The sequence below is a fragment of the Botrytis fragariae genome, assembly GCF_013461495.1.
Source record: "Botrytis fragariae strain BVB16 chromosome Unknown tig00000054, whole genome shotgun sequence".
NCBI lineage: Eukaryota > Fungi > Ascomycota > Leotiomycetes > Helotiales > Sclerotiniaceae > Botrytis > Botrytis fragariae.
Genome location: NW_023500993.1, coordinates 1,613,499 through 1,632,417, shown reverse-complemented (window position 1 = coordinate 1,632,417; position 18,919 = coordinate 1,613,499). Strand labels below are relative to the sequence as shown.

Below are 18,919 nucleotides of genomic sequence, written 5' to 3'. Positions count from 1 at the left end.
TTTTGACATACTATCTCTGTTCGGTGTACCATGTCGGTTTGATATATCACCCCCTTTTAGTATATCATGGTCTTCAATACTATCATAACAACTATCCCAGGCAGGTATTGTAGCATCAATATTACATCTTATCATAATGATGCGATGTGATGCGGTCCGGTCCGACTTTCACCTTCTATATATCTCTCAAAGGCGCAATTCTTCATTGACCTTTCAGTTTACCATTCACTTTTTGACCGAAGTCAATACAAATTGCAATACTAGTGAATCTGCCTCTGGAGTTTCTATTGTTCTATCAAGGTTGTCTCTGCTCAAATCGCCTCGCCGGGAAAAGTCTTACCGGCAAAGTTTTCCTATTGTACTGTAAGGTGAATTCACTCCTGAGCCCAATAATCAGTAGCGAGAAAATTCTGTTGTCGTTGCAGAGTTTTTTTGGACAATCAGATTTTTCCTATTGTCATTGCTCTTGCTACGATTATGACGAACACTTAATTGAGCATGTCAATGGGAACAATAGAGTCAATAGACCTTCTATTGTCTGAAGATAGCTTCAAACTCATCGTGTACTTGGTAGGAATTTACCTATATCCTTCTCTCCTTGTATTCTTGGATGTCTCTTTCCTTTGACCGTTCAATCGTACATTTCGAACATACCAATTTCTAAGTTTCACAGCTCTCAATTGTAATCAATACCCCTTCTTTCACAATGATGTTTACCAAGCCTACCGAATTTTCCTTCGCGAATATGGACGAGGACTCTGCAAAAAAAGCTTTGTCTGTCATGGCATCCTTCTTCTATATTCAGGACGGCGGAGTGCAGTGGTTGAACGAGAATCTTAGCCAATTTGGTTGCACAGCCGATGGTTTAGTTAACGAAGCCTTGGTTGATCCGGAGCTAACACAACATCAAGTCTGCCAAGATCTCCATCACGCATATCGTCTTCACATAAACCCAGACGACGAAGATGCTGCTGCATACGAGACGCAAGTCCCTACAACCGGTGGCAAAGGCAAGAGTGCGCACCCATATAATAAGCCCATTGCTTATGCAGCAATACACCCTCAAGTACTTGTAGAGCAAGCGCTCAATGCCCGACTTGCAAAAGTGGACGAAGTGCCCATCGAAGAACAATTCCTTGGAGATGCTACCGAGCTGGAAGCTTCTGAGTGTGAACCATCTGTTACTGATCAACTTGTCAATCAGCCTGAGTACGAATCTTCGGTTGCCGACTACTCTGATTACCAATCCGAGCCAGAGGACTTCGTTAGAAGCATCTCCAATATTTCCGATGACGACGATTCAGACGATGAAGATTATATCGAGAAGTCAGTTACCAACTTCGATGAACTCACCTACGAACAACAGCTCGCTCTTACCATCGAAGCCTCCCTGAAAGAGGACGCACCGCAGAAGTATAACAACGAATCTTCTGGTACCAACAACCAACTTACACCACCACCTTCTCAGCAAAAGACAGCTGCAAAAATGATCTATTCTGGTGGAAAAAGCATCTTATCTCCACGCCAATCTTCCAGTGGAAAACATATCTTCCCCGCATCATCACATACCACTCCATGTCCATCTTCTCTCAATAGAAAGCGAGAACACGACGATTACGGGTCTCACGATGATGAAGATTATATCAAGCCTACTCGTCGACCGACCAAGAAGCTCACGAAGTCTATCACCAAATCATCTGTTCGCGCGCCTGCTTCTTCGTCTACCTCAGTCACTACTGCTCCAGTTTCTTCTTCCTTAATCACTGCATCTGGCTCCCCCCATTCATTAAGTCCTCGCAAAGCATCCTCCAAACCTCGCAAAACACCTCGATCTTCTCGCAAAAGTGGTCCTACCAGTAAACCTCGGCGCTCCGCCTGGACCGATGACGAAACATTCAAGCTCTACAAATGTCTTGTCAAGCGTCGAGAAATCGAAGCTAAGCTCCCCGGTCTCGTCAAACTCTACGATGCTCCTCTCTGGAAGCACATCTCGGAAGAACTTGCTTCTGTCCATGGTATTCATCGAGCACCCGGTGGTTGCAAGTCTAATTGGAATCGAAATGGACGAGAGTTCTATGATTTTGATGAACGATCAGTTTTGAAACGCTCGAAGTCTTTGGCTACTAGTGTTCAGGTTCCAAAGAAGGATAGAAAGGGAAAGAAGCCTGTTGCTGTTGATGAGATTGATGATGATGAATAGTTGGCTGCGACTTGACTCTCAAGCGGGTGTTTGGATGCTTCTTTGCCTCCTTGTTTTTTTAAAACTAATTGGACAACTGCTGGTTGCTTGATGGGGGTTCTTTTATCTCATGCTACCTGTTTTCAAAGTGGTTGTTCGGTTATATGGCGGTTTCATTTGTTCTCTTTTAGTCCATCTCTGGATGGAATTGGGGTTTTGTGGTCAATTACATGTTGATGGGATGATGGTCACTTGTCCCTTGAGTCTCGCCGTTGTCGTTGCCGGCCCATTATTCATGGCTTGGTTTTATATTGTAGTTTTGAAGAATGTATCTAGATAATTTGCTCTACGGTTGCTTCTGCGGGCTTGATTATACACGATGCAATGATACCATTTATCTCCTCCGTCTTGTACACTATCTTGTTTTGATGTTTGTGACTTCTTGTAGTACACAACCACACAACGTTATAATTCCCTCCTGCTCTAATAACCTCATGCATTCTCTTCCTCAGCCTCATTAAATGACGAGGAAGACTCAAATTGGTGAGGAGCCGCCGCTAATAAACGCAAAATGCATTCGTTAAACAAATTGTTACATCTCCCGAAGACTGAAAGAAGTCACCACACTGGACGATGTTCATTTAACAGTAAGAAATATCAAACAACCAGGCATTTGAGAGAAACGCAAAAAAGTAGATGGAATTACGATGATGCATGTGAATCTTATTTTATTCCTTCAACTCCAATGAATTTGTCGATTACTACCACATTATTTATACCAATGGCTATGGTCCCTCGTGATACTCCTGCCTCATTGTCACAATTGAACGACTTCTTTCTTCAAACCAGGTATGCTGTATGTTGACGCACGCAATAATATCAGATCATTCAATTGTTAAAATATTTTAGATTGTAAACATGTTCTAAAGAAAGAGTGGACATCGTGATTCGTGATGGCCTCCTCAGTTTCCCTCAAGCCAAAGAACAAGAAGAGAAGATCCATAGAATTCCATAAAGATAGCAATGCAATCTCACCAGCGCCGCTCTTGTTTCCGCCCCGAAGAAAGAAAAGAAATTATATCATCGCCCCGTATTGCCAACTGTCGGCCAACCATTCTAGATATCCAGTGGCCAGAACTTGGCATCCATTGTCTGGGTACCAATGCAAGCTAACATTTACCACCCCTTGTTTGTCCCATAAAAGATAAATACTATCGTTGCCATGTGAAGCCAATAAGCGGCCTACTTCATAAAGATATCATTGAACCTCTCCAATTGCTGCTTTTGGTGTCGCCCGAGGCTTGGCCCGCTGCACAAAGACCTCAGGTATCTAACCTCTCCCACCCTGACCAGCTTTTGGCCAGATTTTGGCCCGATCCACAACATCACCACTTAATCTATCCAAAAATTCTCCAGGTTCTGGCCGGGGTTTGGCTTGGGTCACTTTGGCCGGAGTGTGGTTTGGGACAATTTGGCGGGGCTGTCATCGAAGTAGACTGCTGCTTTGATTCCATTAGGTTTATATATTGGTGGAAGTTTATGGTTTCATCGTAGAGTCCAGTGAACTTTGCAAGTATGTTAGTACGCCGCAGATCGTAAAACTTGGGACCAGACTTACCAGATTGTTCGGGCACCGAGCTCGAAATGTTGGTAGCACAATAGGTATATTAACCCAGTTGAGGGGGCGAGAAATCTTTGGGGGGTCGCAGAAAATAGATGTGGTAACTGCTGGTGGCTCTCCGCTCGAAATCATACTGGGGTCTTTCAATTCAGGTTTGCCAGTATTTGACTGAGATGAGTTGGAAGTCGCGAAGTGGCTTCTGTCAGTCGGTGCTGATAGCTGCTCATCAAGCTGCCTCCTCGAAGCAATGGTGGGAAACTTGACACAAATCCGATGAAGCCTAATGCACTGGCATATGGCTTCTCCTCACTGGGGTCTTGCTCCTCCTTTGTTAAGACTTCCGCATCCCAATCCATTATTATATTGGGCCGACAGGTGTCTATTCAAATTAGTCCGCGAAAATTACACTCGCCGGGTTCGGCCGATCCTCTCCATAGAACTTGGATGTAGCACACACCTAAATCTGCTATAATTGCTTGTTCAAGCTCATCCATCTTCAAAGGTTTGGTCGAAGATTGAATAATTACAATGGTCAGCAGAGCCTCCTTGACCACTTGATTAAAAAGAACGAGACTCACTATTAAAAAGGAAGATTGAAGATTTGAATTGTGTTCGAGGTTTGGTCCGATAGATTGTTTTGTTGGTAGCAATAGAAAATGAGATCGATCGTTGGGGAAATAAATCGAAGAGTTGAAATTAACCGGCGTGTGCTCGAGATTTATTGTCTTAAAAAAAAATATGTTTCAGAAAGAAAAATGAAGATAGAAATACGAAAGCTGTAATTCGCTTAATATACTTATACCCGATTTAACCAGGTATTTCCGAGAAAAGGTGAATAAAGCAAACCAATATCCCTATATTGTGTATGCCCTTACATTATATACGTTTTCAAGCTCTCTTATAACCACTTCAACATTTAAACAATAAATACAATAAATTAAATATGAGGCTAGTAATTGTTTAAGAGTATGATAAGATATAGTAAATTAGATTAAAAGATTAAAAAATTCATCTGATATTGACTCATTCAAAAAATGAACGAAAATATTGCGTGATAACATCCAAATATTTACCGACGGATCAGAGAAAGTGCGTTGAAATACATCCTCAGACACGAGGACAGCCGATAAAGACCTCCCCTGACAATCGCAGCGAGAGTGGATCGGCTGTATGGACAGTTTCACACCGCTTGTTTTAGAGGCCGAAAGCAACTTCTTACAAGCTAATCCCGACGAGCCTGCTGTACCATTAGAAGGGCCATTAGAGTAGCAGTCATTGATGACGGTATCGATATTACTAGGCTAAAGAATAAGCATAATAGAGGACAGAGCTTTCGTATTCGAGACGGAAATGTAGCTCCTTATTATATATCTAGCTTCAGTCATGGACCAGCAATGACAAGTCAAATATAATGGATCTGCCCAAGAGCCCAACTCTATGTGCTGAAGCCAGATGGTCATCTGCATGGTGGCCAACATCAGATTGAACCTTTTAAGTGCCGCGCAGGTAAGTCGCCAAACATTCTCTGGACTGGAATAACGCTAACATTCCCATGGGCCATTCGTGAGGCAGTAGCTAAGAACGTGCACATCATACCCATGTCTTGGACTATACCCTCACCAGCTGACAATAAAACTAGAGAGAGTCTCGAGGCAGCTATCTCTGAAGCTCGCCAGAAAAAAATTCTTATGTTTTGTTCTGCCAGTGATGGAGGACCAATTAAGGACAAAAGCTTTCCTTGAGCGGCAGCCAATGGCAGTATATTTCGAATTGAAGCTGCTACCGATAAAGGTATGGCGAACCCTGATGTTGCCAATCCTAAAAGCTTAGACTTCACATTTCCCGGTACCGACATAGAGAGAAAGGATGTGGATGAGAAGATCGAATACCAGACCGGCTCCTCTGTCGCTACTGGACTTGCTGCGCTTGTACTGCACTGTTTTCAGGTCAAATTGCTTCGAACTGGGGACAGGGACAAGGAGAGGGTCAGACAGTCGTTCAAGAGACTCAAAGAACATGGCGGGATGCTGAAGGCTTTCAAGAAGAATATTGGCGCGACTGAGGAGAGCGATCACAAGTAACTCGAGGTTTGGAACGTATTTGGAAAATACATCAATAACATGAGTGTCACCACAGATGAGATGATTGATCAGATTGCCAATCTCAGGAAAGAATTATGTAGCAACATCTGACAGCTATGCGTTGCGAGAGAATTGTGCATTCGAAGATTCCCACTAGCTAAGTCGTTTCCGGTTCGACTCCCGTTCAGAGAGTTCCCTAAGAAATCTCCTTGAACTTCACGTGAGATTCCTCTTTGGGCGATTTTTGGGGTTCTAAGAATCTTTTCTTGCAAGGCAGAGAAGTTAGGGCTAGCATCTAATCTCAATAGGTACCCAGGTACTCAGCGTTAGATCTAGGGCCCATTCAATGTATCATGGAAAAATGTATTTGGTGAAGCTCCAGAATCTAGACAATAAATGGTCCCAGCTGTATGTATTCGGAATGTGATGTAATGATTTCTGGAATTTAGAAGCTTTCATTCGATCAAAAGGGTTTGAAGATTGAGGCTTTTGTTTTGATGTCGACTAGTAGTTCATTGTATATTGTTAAGCGAATGGTTGAAATGTCAGCCCCTCTACTAAGCGGCATTAGATGATCAACCGCCCTACAACTTATGAAATTTGCTCTCAAAATTTGCCTTCAAAATTTGCTTTCATCTCAACTCCAGCCAAAGGAACAGAATGCATAACAAAAGCCTCCAGCGACGCAAAACCGAGCTGTGAGCCCGCTATCTGGGAATTGATCGGGGTTGTGCATTCCCTACGGTAGGTCTGCCTTAGTCGAGTTTTCGGTCTTATTCATTCTGGCTTCGTGACAAAAGCTTTGGGGCCGTGTATTTTCAAGCGAAATTTATCGAGAAAAGAACAAAAAAAAGTAACATCGGCTTGTTGTATATGTCAGATGGCAGCCATGAGCATATAGTGATCGGGATGCGTGTCTCTTTAACGTAAGATAATATTAGGAAGGGGATTTCCATTGCAGGTGTGAATATTCTTCTCCTGAAGATAGACTGAATTACTTACAAACTAATGAGTCACCGAGTATAGAAATCCAACTACCAGAGGATAGGGGAGATGATGAGAAAAGGCCAGTGTGGGTAATATTAAATGCGTGCTGTTTCTATGGTATCCGTGCATATGCAGTTGTCCGGCTAAGGCAGTGTGTCCAATAGTCCGGACTATAGGACAAACTAGATAATTTGAATTAAACAATCAAGCTTCAGTCTAAGTATATTTTAAATAGTCTGTTTATATTATTTAGGATCTCTAATAAGCTGAATTGTAGTTCAATTAATCTAGATTATTAGACTTTTTATAATATATATAAAAACCCTTAGTTTTCTAATATATTTGCTAATAAATCCTTTATTCCTTATATTTTTAATTTGTAAAACGATTTTAATAATACTAAAGCTTTAATAATCTGTATATTTATATAATTTCTAAAATCTATAATATATATTTTTATATTTGAAAAGAATCTTTCTAACTCAACTATTATAGTAGGAATAGACAATATATCCAATACTAGTTTACTAAGATTAGGGTATAATCTTTATTAAGGTTTATTTATTTATTATTTTTTTATATTATAAATCTTAATAATTAGTTGAGAGTAATAGTGTATATATTTATCCTTTAATATTAGATCTGTATTATCTTATTTTTCTATAAAAAATAAAAATTGATTATTAGTATTTATAATTAAAGTAATAACAAATAGAACTAAACCTTATGGCTTATATAAATCCTATAAAGATATTATCAATTCCTTAGCTCTAGAATATCAATTGGAATTCTAATTTTTTTTAATATAAGCTCATTTGTAATATAAATGTAGAATAAGAGTTATAATATATATAGATATATTATTAATTATTCTATAGTATTTCTTTATTTTAGCTTATCCCAAATTAAATATACTATTCAAATAAGGATACATAATATATTCAATTTTGCCCAATTCGAATTTATTCAATATGAAATCTATTACTAATAAAACGATATTAAGAGTATTGTTGGAAGTTGTAGCACATGCTCTAAGCTACTATGCATATATCACTTCCACTTTATAATTAAATTTTATCTTAGTACAATTAATTTATATAATTAATAATATATGCATTCCATTAGCCTGCTCTTTTATTTTGAATAAATTATAAGCCTAATAACTCTATAATAAGATTAAAGCCAAAAGCTCTTTAAATAACTTATATTGCCAAAATAAAAATTGATAATAAAAAGCTTCTATATAATGTGATATTAATATATAAGGTGTGTATAACAAATAAATTATTAAATAATAATAGTAAAATAATTATTTATATTGTATTCTTTCCTTAAGCAAGAAAATTATGAATTATTATTAAAAGAATTATTCATTTTAGCTTAATATTAAAGAGTATTACTAGCTATATAATATTTAATATTATTTTAAAAATCATTATTTACAAATCAAAATTCACTATTTTTAATTATTTTGTTTTAAAGAGAATTTCTTTTTTCAAATATTAATATATTCAAAATTGGGATAGTATAGTTTAAATAATTCCTCTTTTACTTTTTTATTTTATTATCAAATTATATTTAGATTATTAATATAAATTTTCTATTTATAAAACTTCAAAATGAATGAAGATACTAGATTCAAGAATTATTCTAAGTATATCTTTTTTTTTTTTTTAAAAAATTATAAACACTAAACTCATCAAATAAGAATTCAACTTTGAGAAAAAATTTGGTTTTATATATACAAAAAGATATTATATGAATATGTATAAATTATAATAACTAATGATTTAATTCAGGATTTTAAAAAATTTCAAGTTTTTAATAATAGTAGAGGTGTTACTATTAAAATTCAATTTAATATCAACAAAAAGGTTACCTTCCTTAAAAACAATACTAATATATTATTTTATATTTATTATTTATTATTTAATAATAATAAAGCTTTAGTAAATGAATATAATATAACAAAGAAACTTTAGAATTATTTAATTATTAAATACTCCAAAATCGATGATATTGTAGTAGATAAATATTTTTTCAAGATTAAGATTTTCTTTTTTGATAATATTCCTAATATAACTATTATAAATGTATAGAATAAGCTCAAGAATTTTTAATAAAAGCTTTTATTTATAAATATTTTAGTTGGTGCTTTGTATATAAATAAATCATTTTTTCAAAGTTTAATCTTATCTTTTCCTAATGAGTATAAAGTTATTATTGATATGATTTGTATTATTAGTTTTATTTTAAATATTAATAATAAAATCAAGTATCTATAAATCAAAAAGATAAAAATACAAATCTCTAAAAATTCGGTATACTTTATAAAAGAAAAGAAATATATTCTATTTTATTATTAGTATAAGGTTAGTATAAACTCGGAGATTAATATATTTATTATTATTTATAAACTTTGCAATAAATCTGATTATTTAATCCTAAAATACTTTTAGTTTCGTTATATTAAATGTTTTTTGAAATCTAATTCAAATTATAAATAGAAAAAAAAACAATTTATTTCTTTAATACAAAAAGATAAAAAACGTAGGGAGTATAAGGCTTATATTACTGAATTAAGCTTTAATATTATTAAAAATATTATTAATAATGAATCTGATTTTGAATATTATTATTTCATCAAAAAAAGTATTAATAAAATATTCCTATTGTAATAATATATTGATATTGGTATTACTTTATATATATCTAATTAATATTCTTTATTTAGAAATCTAATTTGTATTTTGTAATAAAGGATAATAATTAATAAAGGAATTATATACTCGAATAAATAAGGAATAGTGAATATAGTATACAAGAATAAAATAAGAATATTATTAGTTAGTATGTTATATATATCTGGATTAGAAATTAACTTACTTTTAGTTAAAAGAATTTATAAGATAAAACTCAAGAATATATTTAATTTTAAAAAGATATATTTTATACCAGAAAATAATAAGAATAATAAAATTATTAAAGTTATAATAAAAAACAGAATATATATTATTTCATATATAAAACCAGAATATAAAGATTCTATATTTTTTATGTTCTTTATAAAGATTATTAATAGTACAAAAAAGGAAATCGAAGAATTAACTATAACAAAAAAGGAAAGATATCTTATTTGATATAAATGCTTTAATTATTTTGATCCTAATAAAATCAAAAATTTGCATAAAGTTATTATATTTCAAAAACCAATTAAGATTTCTTTAATTCTTGATATTTATAAAATATATATTCTTACAAAAATAACTAATAGAATTCTAAGTTAACTAAATATACGAAAATCCAAAAGACTAGAATTGATTTATTTCGATATTACTAGTCTTTTCCCAAAAACTATTTAAGAATATAGATATTTTCTTCTTATTATTAATAATACTATAAAAATAAATTGGATTATTCTATTGAAATAGAAAAGTAATATAATATCCTTACTAAAAGTCTAAAAGCAAGAAATTGAATTTGCTATAAAAGTAATTATAATTACTACTAGAATTAATAATGTATTAGAGCTTTTTTAAGCTATCCGAGAATAAAAAACTAATATACAATTAGAGATTATAGTGGTTATATTATTTTATTAAAATGATTTAACTGAATATAATATATGTATTACAGAAATTAATATGAGAGTAATATTGAAAGAAGTCTATTTATTATTAGAATTTTGGAACAAAACTGTTAAACATAATATATATATTCGAAATCGTATTAGTATTAGTTTAAATATAAATAAAATCAATCGAAATCTATTCAAAATATTTATAAATATATTATCAAATATCGATATATATAAGATCTGGGGGAATTGATATTATACTTATATTAACCCCAAAACTATTCTAAAAGAATAAAGATATAATAAACTTTATAATACAATAAAGATTAGAATATTCCTAGAATACTCAAAAGATATCACCAAATATATAAAAGTTTATTTATTAAAACTAAATTATACTTATTACTTTTATTATATTATAATCAATAAAAGCTATAAAGAAAGGGATCTGAATCTCAAATTCAGAAATTGTATAGCTAGATTACAAGGTATCAAGAATATAGAATCTAATTGTAGGCTTTGTGGTAAATCTAAGAATATCCCTGAATTATTATTTATTTTAGTTAATCTATTAATATTATTAAATAAAATAATTATAAATTCAATAGAGATATATTTATCAATATTAAAATGAATAAAGACTGAAATACTATGCTTTAATAAAAATAAATATGGAAATATCTGATAAATAACTAATAATTTAATAAAATTGGTAGGGGAAAATAACAAAAAAAATAATATTACTTTATTTAATATAATTTCACTATTTGATCATATATTACTAAAATCAAGGGTATTTAAGGATATAATTTTACTATTTAATTATATATTATTAAATTCGAATATATTATCTAAGAGTATATTATCTAATATTATATTATTTAATAAAACTTTATCACTTATTATATCTATATCTATATCTATTTTTATATTATCTTTAAAATATAATCTTAAAAAGAGAAAGAGAAGTAATAACAATAATATAGAAAAATAGAGAGACTCCAAAATTATTTGGGTTTTATTTGCTTTTTTAAATAAGTTAGGATCAAAATCAATTAAATATATCATAATTGTTATTCCAAATATTTATTAATTCAAATAGGAGACAAATAATGAAATTACTTTGAAAATCTTAACTATTTTAGTAGATATATTAATAAAAGTTGAAATTGTTTTATTAATAATAAAAATATTTGGGATTAAGATATTAAATATATATAAAAAAGTAATAACAAACAAAAAGCATATAAAAAATTAGTAAACTATAATTCAAAAAGAAATAAACTTATTAATCAAGAATAGTATTTGGAAAAAGTTCATTTTACTATAAGAGAATAATCTAATTTCAATAAAATGAATATTCCTTATTAAAATAAAAAATAATAAAATAAAGTAATTTAAGATCAAATTAATAATTAAAAAGTTTAGTCAAGTTTTGAATAAAGATTATAATAAAATCTTTATTTTTACTATTCAATTTAATACTCTTCGCTTTTTTCTTATAATTATTATAAGAGAGAATCTTGAGTATTCCCATTTTAATATCAAAAATGTATTTATTGAATTATACTTAAAAAAAGAAATCTATTTAATATTTTTTTAAGATATTAATATTAATTGTGGTTATATTCTATATATATTTAGGAATCTTTATGGGCTAAAGCAAGCTAATAAAAATTAAAACCTTTTTCTAAAAGGAAAGTTAATTAAAATAAATTTTATATAAAACCTTGTGAATTTATATTTATATATCAATTACCTATACTAATTAATTCTCTTAGTATATATAAATAATATTATTATTATTATTATATAGAAATAAAATATTCAATAATTTTATTATAATCTTTTTGCTTAATTCAATATTAAAAATCTGGGGGAAATTAATAAGATTTTAGAAATATATATTATTTATAATAAATTAAAAAAAGTATTAATTATAAATCAAAAAAAATATTTGGATACAATGCTTACTCAATTTGGGATCTTCTATAATTAATATACTTCAAAAAAGATATTAATTTTGGATTACAATCAACTACAATCAATGCTCTCAAACAATAAAGATATTAATTTTGGATTACAATCAACTACAATCAATGCTCTCAAACAATAAACTCATTAATAAATAATTAGCAGTATAATTCACTTTATGATTTATATTAGATTAGATATTATATTCAATCTTAGGAAATTAGTATAAACTATATCTAACCCTATCAAATATTACAGTATTACATTCAAAAACCTTATAAGATATTTAAGATCAATTATTAAATAAAAATTATGTTTTGGGCCTAAAGGAGTTCAATTAGATATTTATAAAGAATATAATCTCCTACAATATATTATTAAAGTATATACCAATGTAGACTAGGTAAATAATAGAATCAATTGAAAAAGCATTTTTGATGGGGTAGTAATATTCTATAATAAATTAATTTTATGAATAAGCAAAAAATAAATATCTATAACTATATTTAGTATAAAAGCTGAATACATTTTTATAGCAATATTTATTAAATAAGGGTAATAAATAACCCAATTCTTAAAGGATTTAGAGTGATCATAATATATCAAAAGTAATAATAAAGTTCAAATACTTAAAAACAATTAAGGAATATTAGTATTAATTAAGAATTTATATTTATATAAATAATCAAAGTATATTAACATTTGTTATTATTTTATTCAAAATCTCATAGAAAAATATTTAGTTAATATTAGTTATGTTAATATAAGTGATATGGCTGTAAATAGATTAATAAAACTATATATAAGAATAATATTTAAGAGATTTAAGAATATACTAAAGCTTCAAAAAGAGTAAACTTTTTAGAAGAATATTAGAAATTGTGATATATACTCCAAAATCAACCAAATCAACCAAATCAACCAAATTGATCAAATTAACCAAATTAACCAAATTAATTAACTAAATTAACCAAATTAACCAAATTAATCAAAATTACTGAATCCACCTATTTCACCTATTTCATTAAATTTATTGAATTCATCTTATATCGAATTTATCAAAAATTAATGATTTCAAGAAAATCATATGGAATAATAGATAAGCTTAAGATCTATTTATATATAATTAGATTTTGATAGTTTTCTATATTAAAACAATAATTCTATAATCAAGAAATAACGAATTTCGAAGTAATCAGTTATTAGACATATAAAAGAAATTTTAAAGAAATTAATTATTGAAACTAAGAAAATAAACTTTCTAGAAAAGTATTAAAAGTTGTAATATGTATTCTAAGTTATTATACATATATCATTTCCATTTTGTAATTAAATTTTATTTTAGTATAATTAATCTATATAGTCAATAATACATGCATTCCACTGGCCTGCTCCTTCATTTTGAACAAGTATTACTATTAGATTATAATATATTTGTTATTTGAGTTAGTAATACAAAGAAAATATGAATCTTTTTTAATAAATCCTAATCTATCTTTGATAATATATTAAATTGATATTTTTTATTGATATATTTATTAAAGAAAGTCTTGATTACATTATATATTGGGTATATAATTATTATTCTAATTGCTTTTTTCCAGGAGTTCTATTTTGTTTTATTATTTCGAATAGAATAATGATCTTTAGATATATATAGAAAGTTTTGTATATATTGTAAGTTAGATTGAATATATATAATAATGTTATAAAGTTTATTAAGTAGACCTAATTTCCTTTATTTTTTGATAAAATATAATTATTTTCTCAATTCAAATATATTTATATTATTTATTTTGATTATTTTAGAATCAATAACAAATAGAAAGAAATGTATAGCTAAATTAATTATATAATTTTAACATCAAATTCGATGGAGTTTGATATTATACTTTATATCGTATTTATTGTGTAGAATTAAATAATTTATGAATATTAGTATTAAATAATATAAATAAAGTATTAAAATATTTATTACAAAATATATTGTAAATTATAATATTATTATTAATAGTATTATCTATTTGAAATTATCTAAGTTTTAATATAATTCCCTAATCAATAAGAATATTCATTATTATCTTTAAGATATTCTTATTATTATATATACTAATAATCTTTTTTATACCCAATACTACATATTCAAATATATTATCTTTATTAATATAATACTTAATAATATCTAAAATAAACAAATAATTAAATAAAATTCATATATCATATAAGATATAAACTTTAATACACATACTCTATATCCTAATCTTGATATATTCTTTTTCTTGTAAAAATTAATACAATATTCACTCAGTGATTATAGATATAGCATTAAAAAGAAAGATATTAATATTGGAATTCAAATATATTAAGAAAATACGAAATTCCGAGTAAATAATAAGATATAGAACTTGATTATTAATTATAATAAATTTAATATATAAAGATTTAATAATATCCCTATTAAACTATTGTTCTATAGATACAGCATTTGCAAAATAATAGTGTTTTATTGGATTGCCAATTACTATTGCTATAGTCTCTTATATAGATGATTATTAATTAAATACATATTGACATACTAAACTATCTACCTTGATATTATATTTTTTATCAAAATGATACTTAATCTTTTTGGTACTATTAATAATAATAAAGTACTTATCCTTTCTTTTCTCTATATAATATTTGTATAACTATATCTCACATTATTTATTATTGTAGAAAATAGCTTGTATATTTATTATATTATACATATACTTATAAACCTAGAATGTACATTTGTATTTATTCTTAAATATTGAGGATTATAAGGATTGTCAAGATAATAATAATAGAAAAGGATTTAAAGAATTAAGATTATAATTCTTAGCGAAAAGTGTATTGTTTAATATAAAAAGCGTTTTGGTAGAAGATATAGTATATTCTGATTGAGTTATTGAAGATAGCGATAGTGAGATTCCAAAAGAAGTAATAGAATCTTGGGAATCTTGTGAATTATTTGTAAGAGGCCTTTGATTAAAAGATAGTTGTGTTTGAGAGAATAAAGGTATATTCTGGGATATATTTGATAATAGTATTATTAATTACTTTGAAAATGTTTAATTTTGAATGTGAGATTATCAAAAAAAGCAATTAGTATATCTTTATTATCTATTCAATTAGGTAATTCAATTGTGTGAGCTCAATATTAACTCTGGGGTTCAAAGCTTTTTATTATATGCCAATTCCCAATAATACAAAAGTCTGGACTGTAGTTTAGACTTTTTAATAATAGATTATCTAGTCTGGACTTTTTATATTGAAATATATCTAATAGTTTATATAGTCTTATAGATTTTAATTCAGTTTGTTTGGCTTGCTGTTCGGATGGAATACGGGTAGACTATTGGATACACTGGGCTAAGGTTTTCTCTTATCTTGGCAAGCAGGTCAGATCAGGGAGGGTCCCGTGTGTCTGTACGCCCACTTGTGTTCCGGGCTGGAAGTCATATTGATGGTAAGTTCATTCTAATTATCACAATCACTTGTTCTAACTCTGATACGCAGACAGCGTATGGAATTTACTACCAGCAGCGAAGCGTTTCTTAACTTGCGTGAGCAGTGACCATCATTCCAGCATCAATCAACAAGCCAGTCTCATTGACATAGGTAGCCGGAGGGCTGCAAAGGAAGACGGCAACATTAGCTACTTCTTCTGGCGTCGCGGCTCTTTTTGCTGGTGAGACAGCCTGGATGACTCTTTCGGGTCCCGCCCAACGAGCCAAACTTCGTTCCAACATGGGAGTCTTCACCCATGACGGGCAAAGCGCGTTCACACGGATTTCGTGCTTTGCGTTGTCCAGCGCTGTCAAACACATCAGTCGCTATACTCAAGGAGCCCAATAAGAGAACTCACCAGCTACTTTAGTAATTCCCATCACTGCGTGTTTCGACGCGGCATAAGCCATCATTCCTGGGCCTGCACCATATGACAATCCAGATCCAAGGTTCACGATGCATCCCCGACCCAGCGAACGCTCATCCCCATGGCGGCCCTTGACCTTTTTCGGTTCTTGTGCGGCCATAGCTTTCATCACAGCTCTAAGGCATAACATTGTGCCACGAGCATTCACAGCGAACGTTTTGTCGAAGTTGTCAATATCGATATCGGACGTTGGTGCGAGAGATGTGGCTCCAACCTTCAAGATGCAAATATTGGTCAGCACATTTGCATGAACATAGTTTCTGATGCACTCACTCCAGCACTATTGACAAAGTAATCAATTCGACCAAACTCCTTTATTGTGAGATCGACCATTGCCTGAACACTCTCTGGCTCGGTGGTGTTTACCTCCAAGGCCAAGGTTCGGTATTGAGGGTTGGTAGCGAATTTTTTACTCTTTTCTGCGCTCGTTTTGGCCCCCTCAATGTTGAGGTCGGCAAAGACAACCCCTGAAGCACCTGCTTCGGCGAATGCGAAGCCAGTTTCTTCCCCGATGCCTGCTGCTCCCTATGAGCAAGTGTGTCAGTAATCGATTGATGATTGCAGATTTGACAGATCCTGCCCCTGTGACCAGAGCCACACCATTGATTGCTATGTTTGACATGATACAAGCAAATTCAAGCAATTAAATTTTGATAATGACTCGTGGTTTTCAAAGAAGTTGTTGTTGGTGGGTTGCAGAACTGCTGAGACAATTAAAGAAAACACCTCTGGTAAAAGTACCTTCTAAAAAGAAATCAAACGGTTGATAACATATGCTCTAAGACATATTCCTGCAGCTCCGTTGCTGCAGCTTACAGGCTCAGCACGAAGCACATATTGATATGCAATTAGAAATATCCCTGCCTTTTGAATCAATATTGACATGCATATCGAGGTGGGGTTCGGACAGGTGCCAGTTTGGAGACCTGCATATTTTTTTCTTTCGTAAATCTAATGCTTGCTATAGATCTTTGGCAAACCTCTCCTAACTAAACTTTGATGTTAACCTCTTAGGGTATATCCCTATGTGTAAAGCACAACCACGTTGCAAAAACATTCCAAAGCGGAAGATATATCCGCAGATATATTAAAGGGTAAGGTTCTGCATACTGCAGTGCCTATTACCATCAACATTTCCACGTACCTCTGAGGCGCAAATTACCAAAATTCGCAAGATGAATTTCTTATGCCTCCACGGAATGGGAACAAATAGCGATGTATGTGCTGTTTTAGCCGCCATGATATACTCGACAGCCAATTGAAGAGATCGGCGGGTTTGAATCCTAGGTAACAAGCTAACAGGTAGTACAATTTATAGATACTTGCGCTTCAAATCGGTATGCAATATCATCAATAGCAAACCACACGTTTGTTTCATATCTTAATATAGACTGCTAGCAACGATTCGTTATGAATTGGACGATCACCACACATATGATTTTGTGGAGGGAGCAATCCCACATCCCATAGCTCCAGGTTTGAATTCATCACCAACAGACTCTAAATTGCAGATTGTACCCACCCGCAAAGATCTTTCTAATCTCTACTTGAGCTGTAGGCGTTAAATTCTGAATTGCTTCCGAGGATTGCAGAATTACTTCCCTCTGTTCCAAAGTTAAGATTGCATCAAGTCGTGAAATGACGAATCCCTTGTATACTGCAGTAACTATCGCGAGACCAAGCGCTCCGCCCATAACTCGAAACTGAATAACAGAGCCCAATGCAACAGCTTCGAAATTTCGCGTTGGTTGATAGGATTTGTGAAAATTGGATTATCTACTGACCTTGATCCCTCGAATTGGAGACTGAATACGGTGTCATAAGGATGAGAGTTGAAATGTTGATTCCGACTCCAAAGCCAGCGATTACTTGATATCCGTACTGAGCCGAGGGAGTTTTGGTGGATGTTGAAAGTGTCGGAAGAAGAGTAAAGCCAACCACTTGTAACACTGATGCAGTGATTACTAGGTAGATGGGGGGATTTTTGCTTTTCCAGCTAACACCGCAGAAACGATGGAGCCTACTGGCGCGAAAACAGTGAAAGAGATCAAACGTATCCCCGCAGTCAGGGCCGATACATTATCAACCACTTGAAAACGCTGAGGAAGTTGGAAGATGGTAACAAACCATGGTGTGCTGAGGAACAATGCGTTTCTAATTATTGAAAAAAACACTAATTATTAACATTCACTATAGACAACGTATGACAATATATTTACAAGGTGGTTAACTCACAGTATCATTTCCATCCAAATTCGACTGGTCATCAGTGCCCAAGGGGATATAGACTCTGTATAGCTCGACCTCAGCGTTACGGCCTGTTCATACAAAATGAATATAGTCCACATGATGCCGGAAATGCTCAATAGAGCTATAACCCTGTAGTAACAGAATTCATGGTTAACGAAGTGATCCTTTCGTAATTACTATAAATTCTATAATACCTTTATTATATATTAAATAAATTGTTTTTAAAGTATTAATATAATTAATCTAAATCTCTATACTTTATAAGGTTTATTCTAATTAATAAGATCTT

General features: G+C 31.4%; 5 protein-coding genes across 5 annotated transcripts; 3 read left to right on the top strand and 2 right to left on the bottom strand.

Moving 5' to 3' along the window:
• Positions 1 to 706: 706 nt before the first annotated feature.
• Positions 707 to 2,200, top strand: Bfra_005264 (uncharacterized protein; the record flags this gene model as incomplete). The annotated part of the gene is made up of 1 exon (XM_037335648.1): positions 707 to 2,200. The coding sequence occupies one exon, from the start codon at positions 707 to 709 to the stop codon at positions 2,198 to 2,200; it is 1,494 nt and encodes a 497-aa protein (XP_037192743.1).
• A 1,376-nt stretch (positions 2,201 to 3,576) lies between these two features.
• Positions 3,577 to 4,156, bottom strand: Bfra_005263 (uncharacterized protein; the record flags this gene model as incomplete). Its single annotated transcript, XM_037335647.1, has 3 exons — positions 3,577 to 3,744; positions 3,798 to 3,996; positions 4,065 to 4,156. 3 exons carry the CDS (start codon positions 4,154 to 4,156, stop codon positions 3,577 to 3,579), a joined length of 459 nt encoding a protein of 152 aa, XP_037192742.1.
• An 814-nt stretch (positions 4,157 to 4,970) lies between these two features.
• Bfra_005262 (uncharacterized protein) lies at positions 4,971 to 5,212 on the top strand (the record flags this gene model as incomplete). Its single annotated transcript, XM_037335646.1, has 2 exons — positions 4,971 to 5,065; positions 5,101 to 5,212. The coding sequence occupies 2 exons, from the start codon at positions 4,971 to 4,973 to the stop codon at positions 5,210 to 5,212; spliced, it is 207 nt and encodes a 68-aa protein (XP_037192741.1).
• Positions 5,213 to 5,593: 381 nt separating this feature from the next.
• Positions 5,594 to 5,881, top strand: Bfra_005260 (uncharacterized protein; the record flags this gene model as incomplete). Its single annotated transcript, XM_037335645.1, has 1 exon — positions 5,594 to 5,881. One exon carries the CDS (start codon positions 5,594 to 5,596, stop codon positions 5,879 to 5,881), a length of 288 nt encoding a protein of 95 aa, XP_037192740.1.
• A 10,119-nt stretch (positions 5,882 to 16,000) lies between these two features.
• Positions 16,001 to 17,002, bottom strand: Bfra_005259 (putative short-chain dehydrogenase reductase family protein; the record flags this gene model as incomplete). The annotated part of the gene is made up of 4 exons (XM_037335644.1): positions 16,001 to 16,260; positions 16,312 to 16,594; positions 16,654 to 16,905; positions 16,970 to 17,002. The coding sequence occupies 4 exons, from the start codon at positions 17,000 to 17,002 to the stop codon at positions 16,001 to 16,003; spliced, it is 828 nt and encodes a 275-aa protein (XP_037192739.1).
• Positions 17,003 to 18,919: the final 1,917 nt, after the last annotated feature.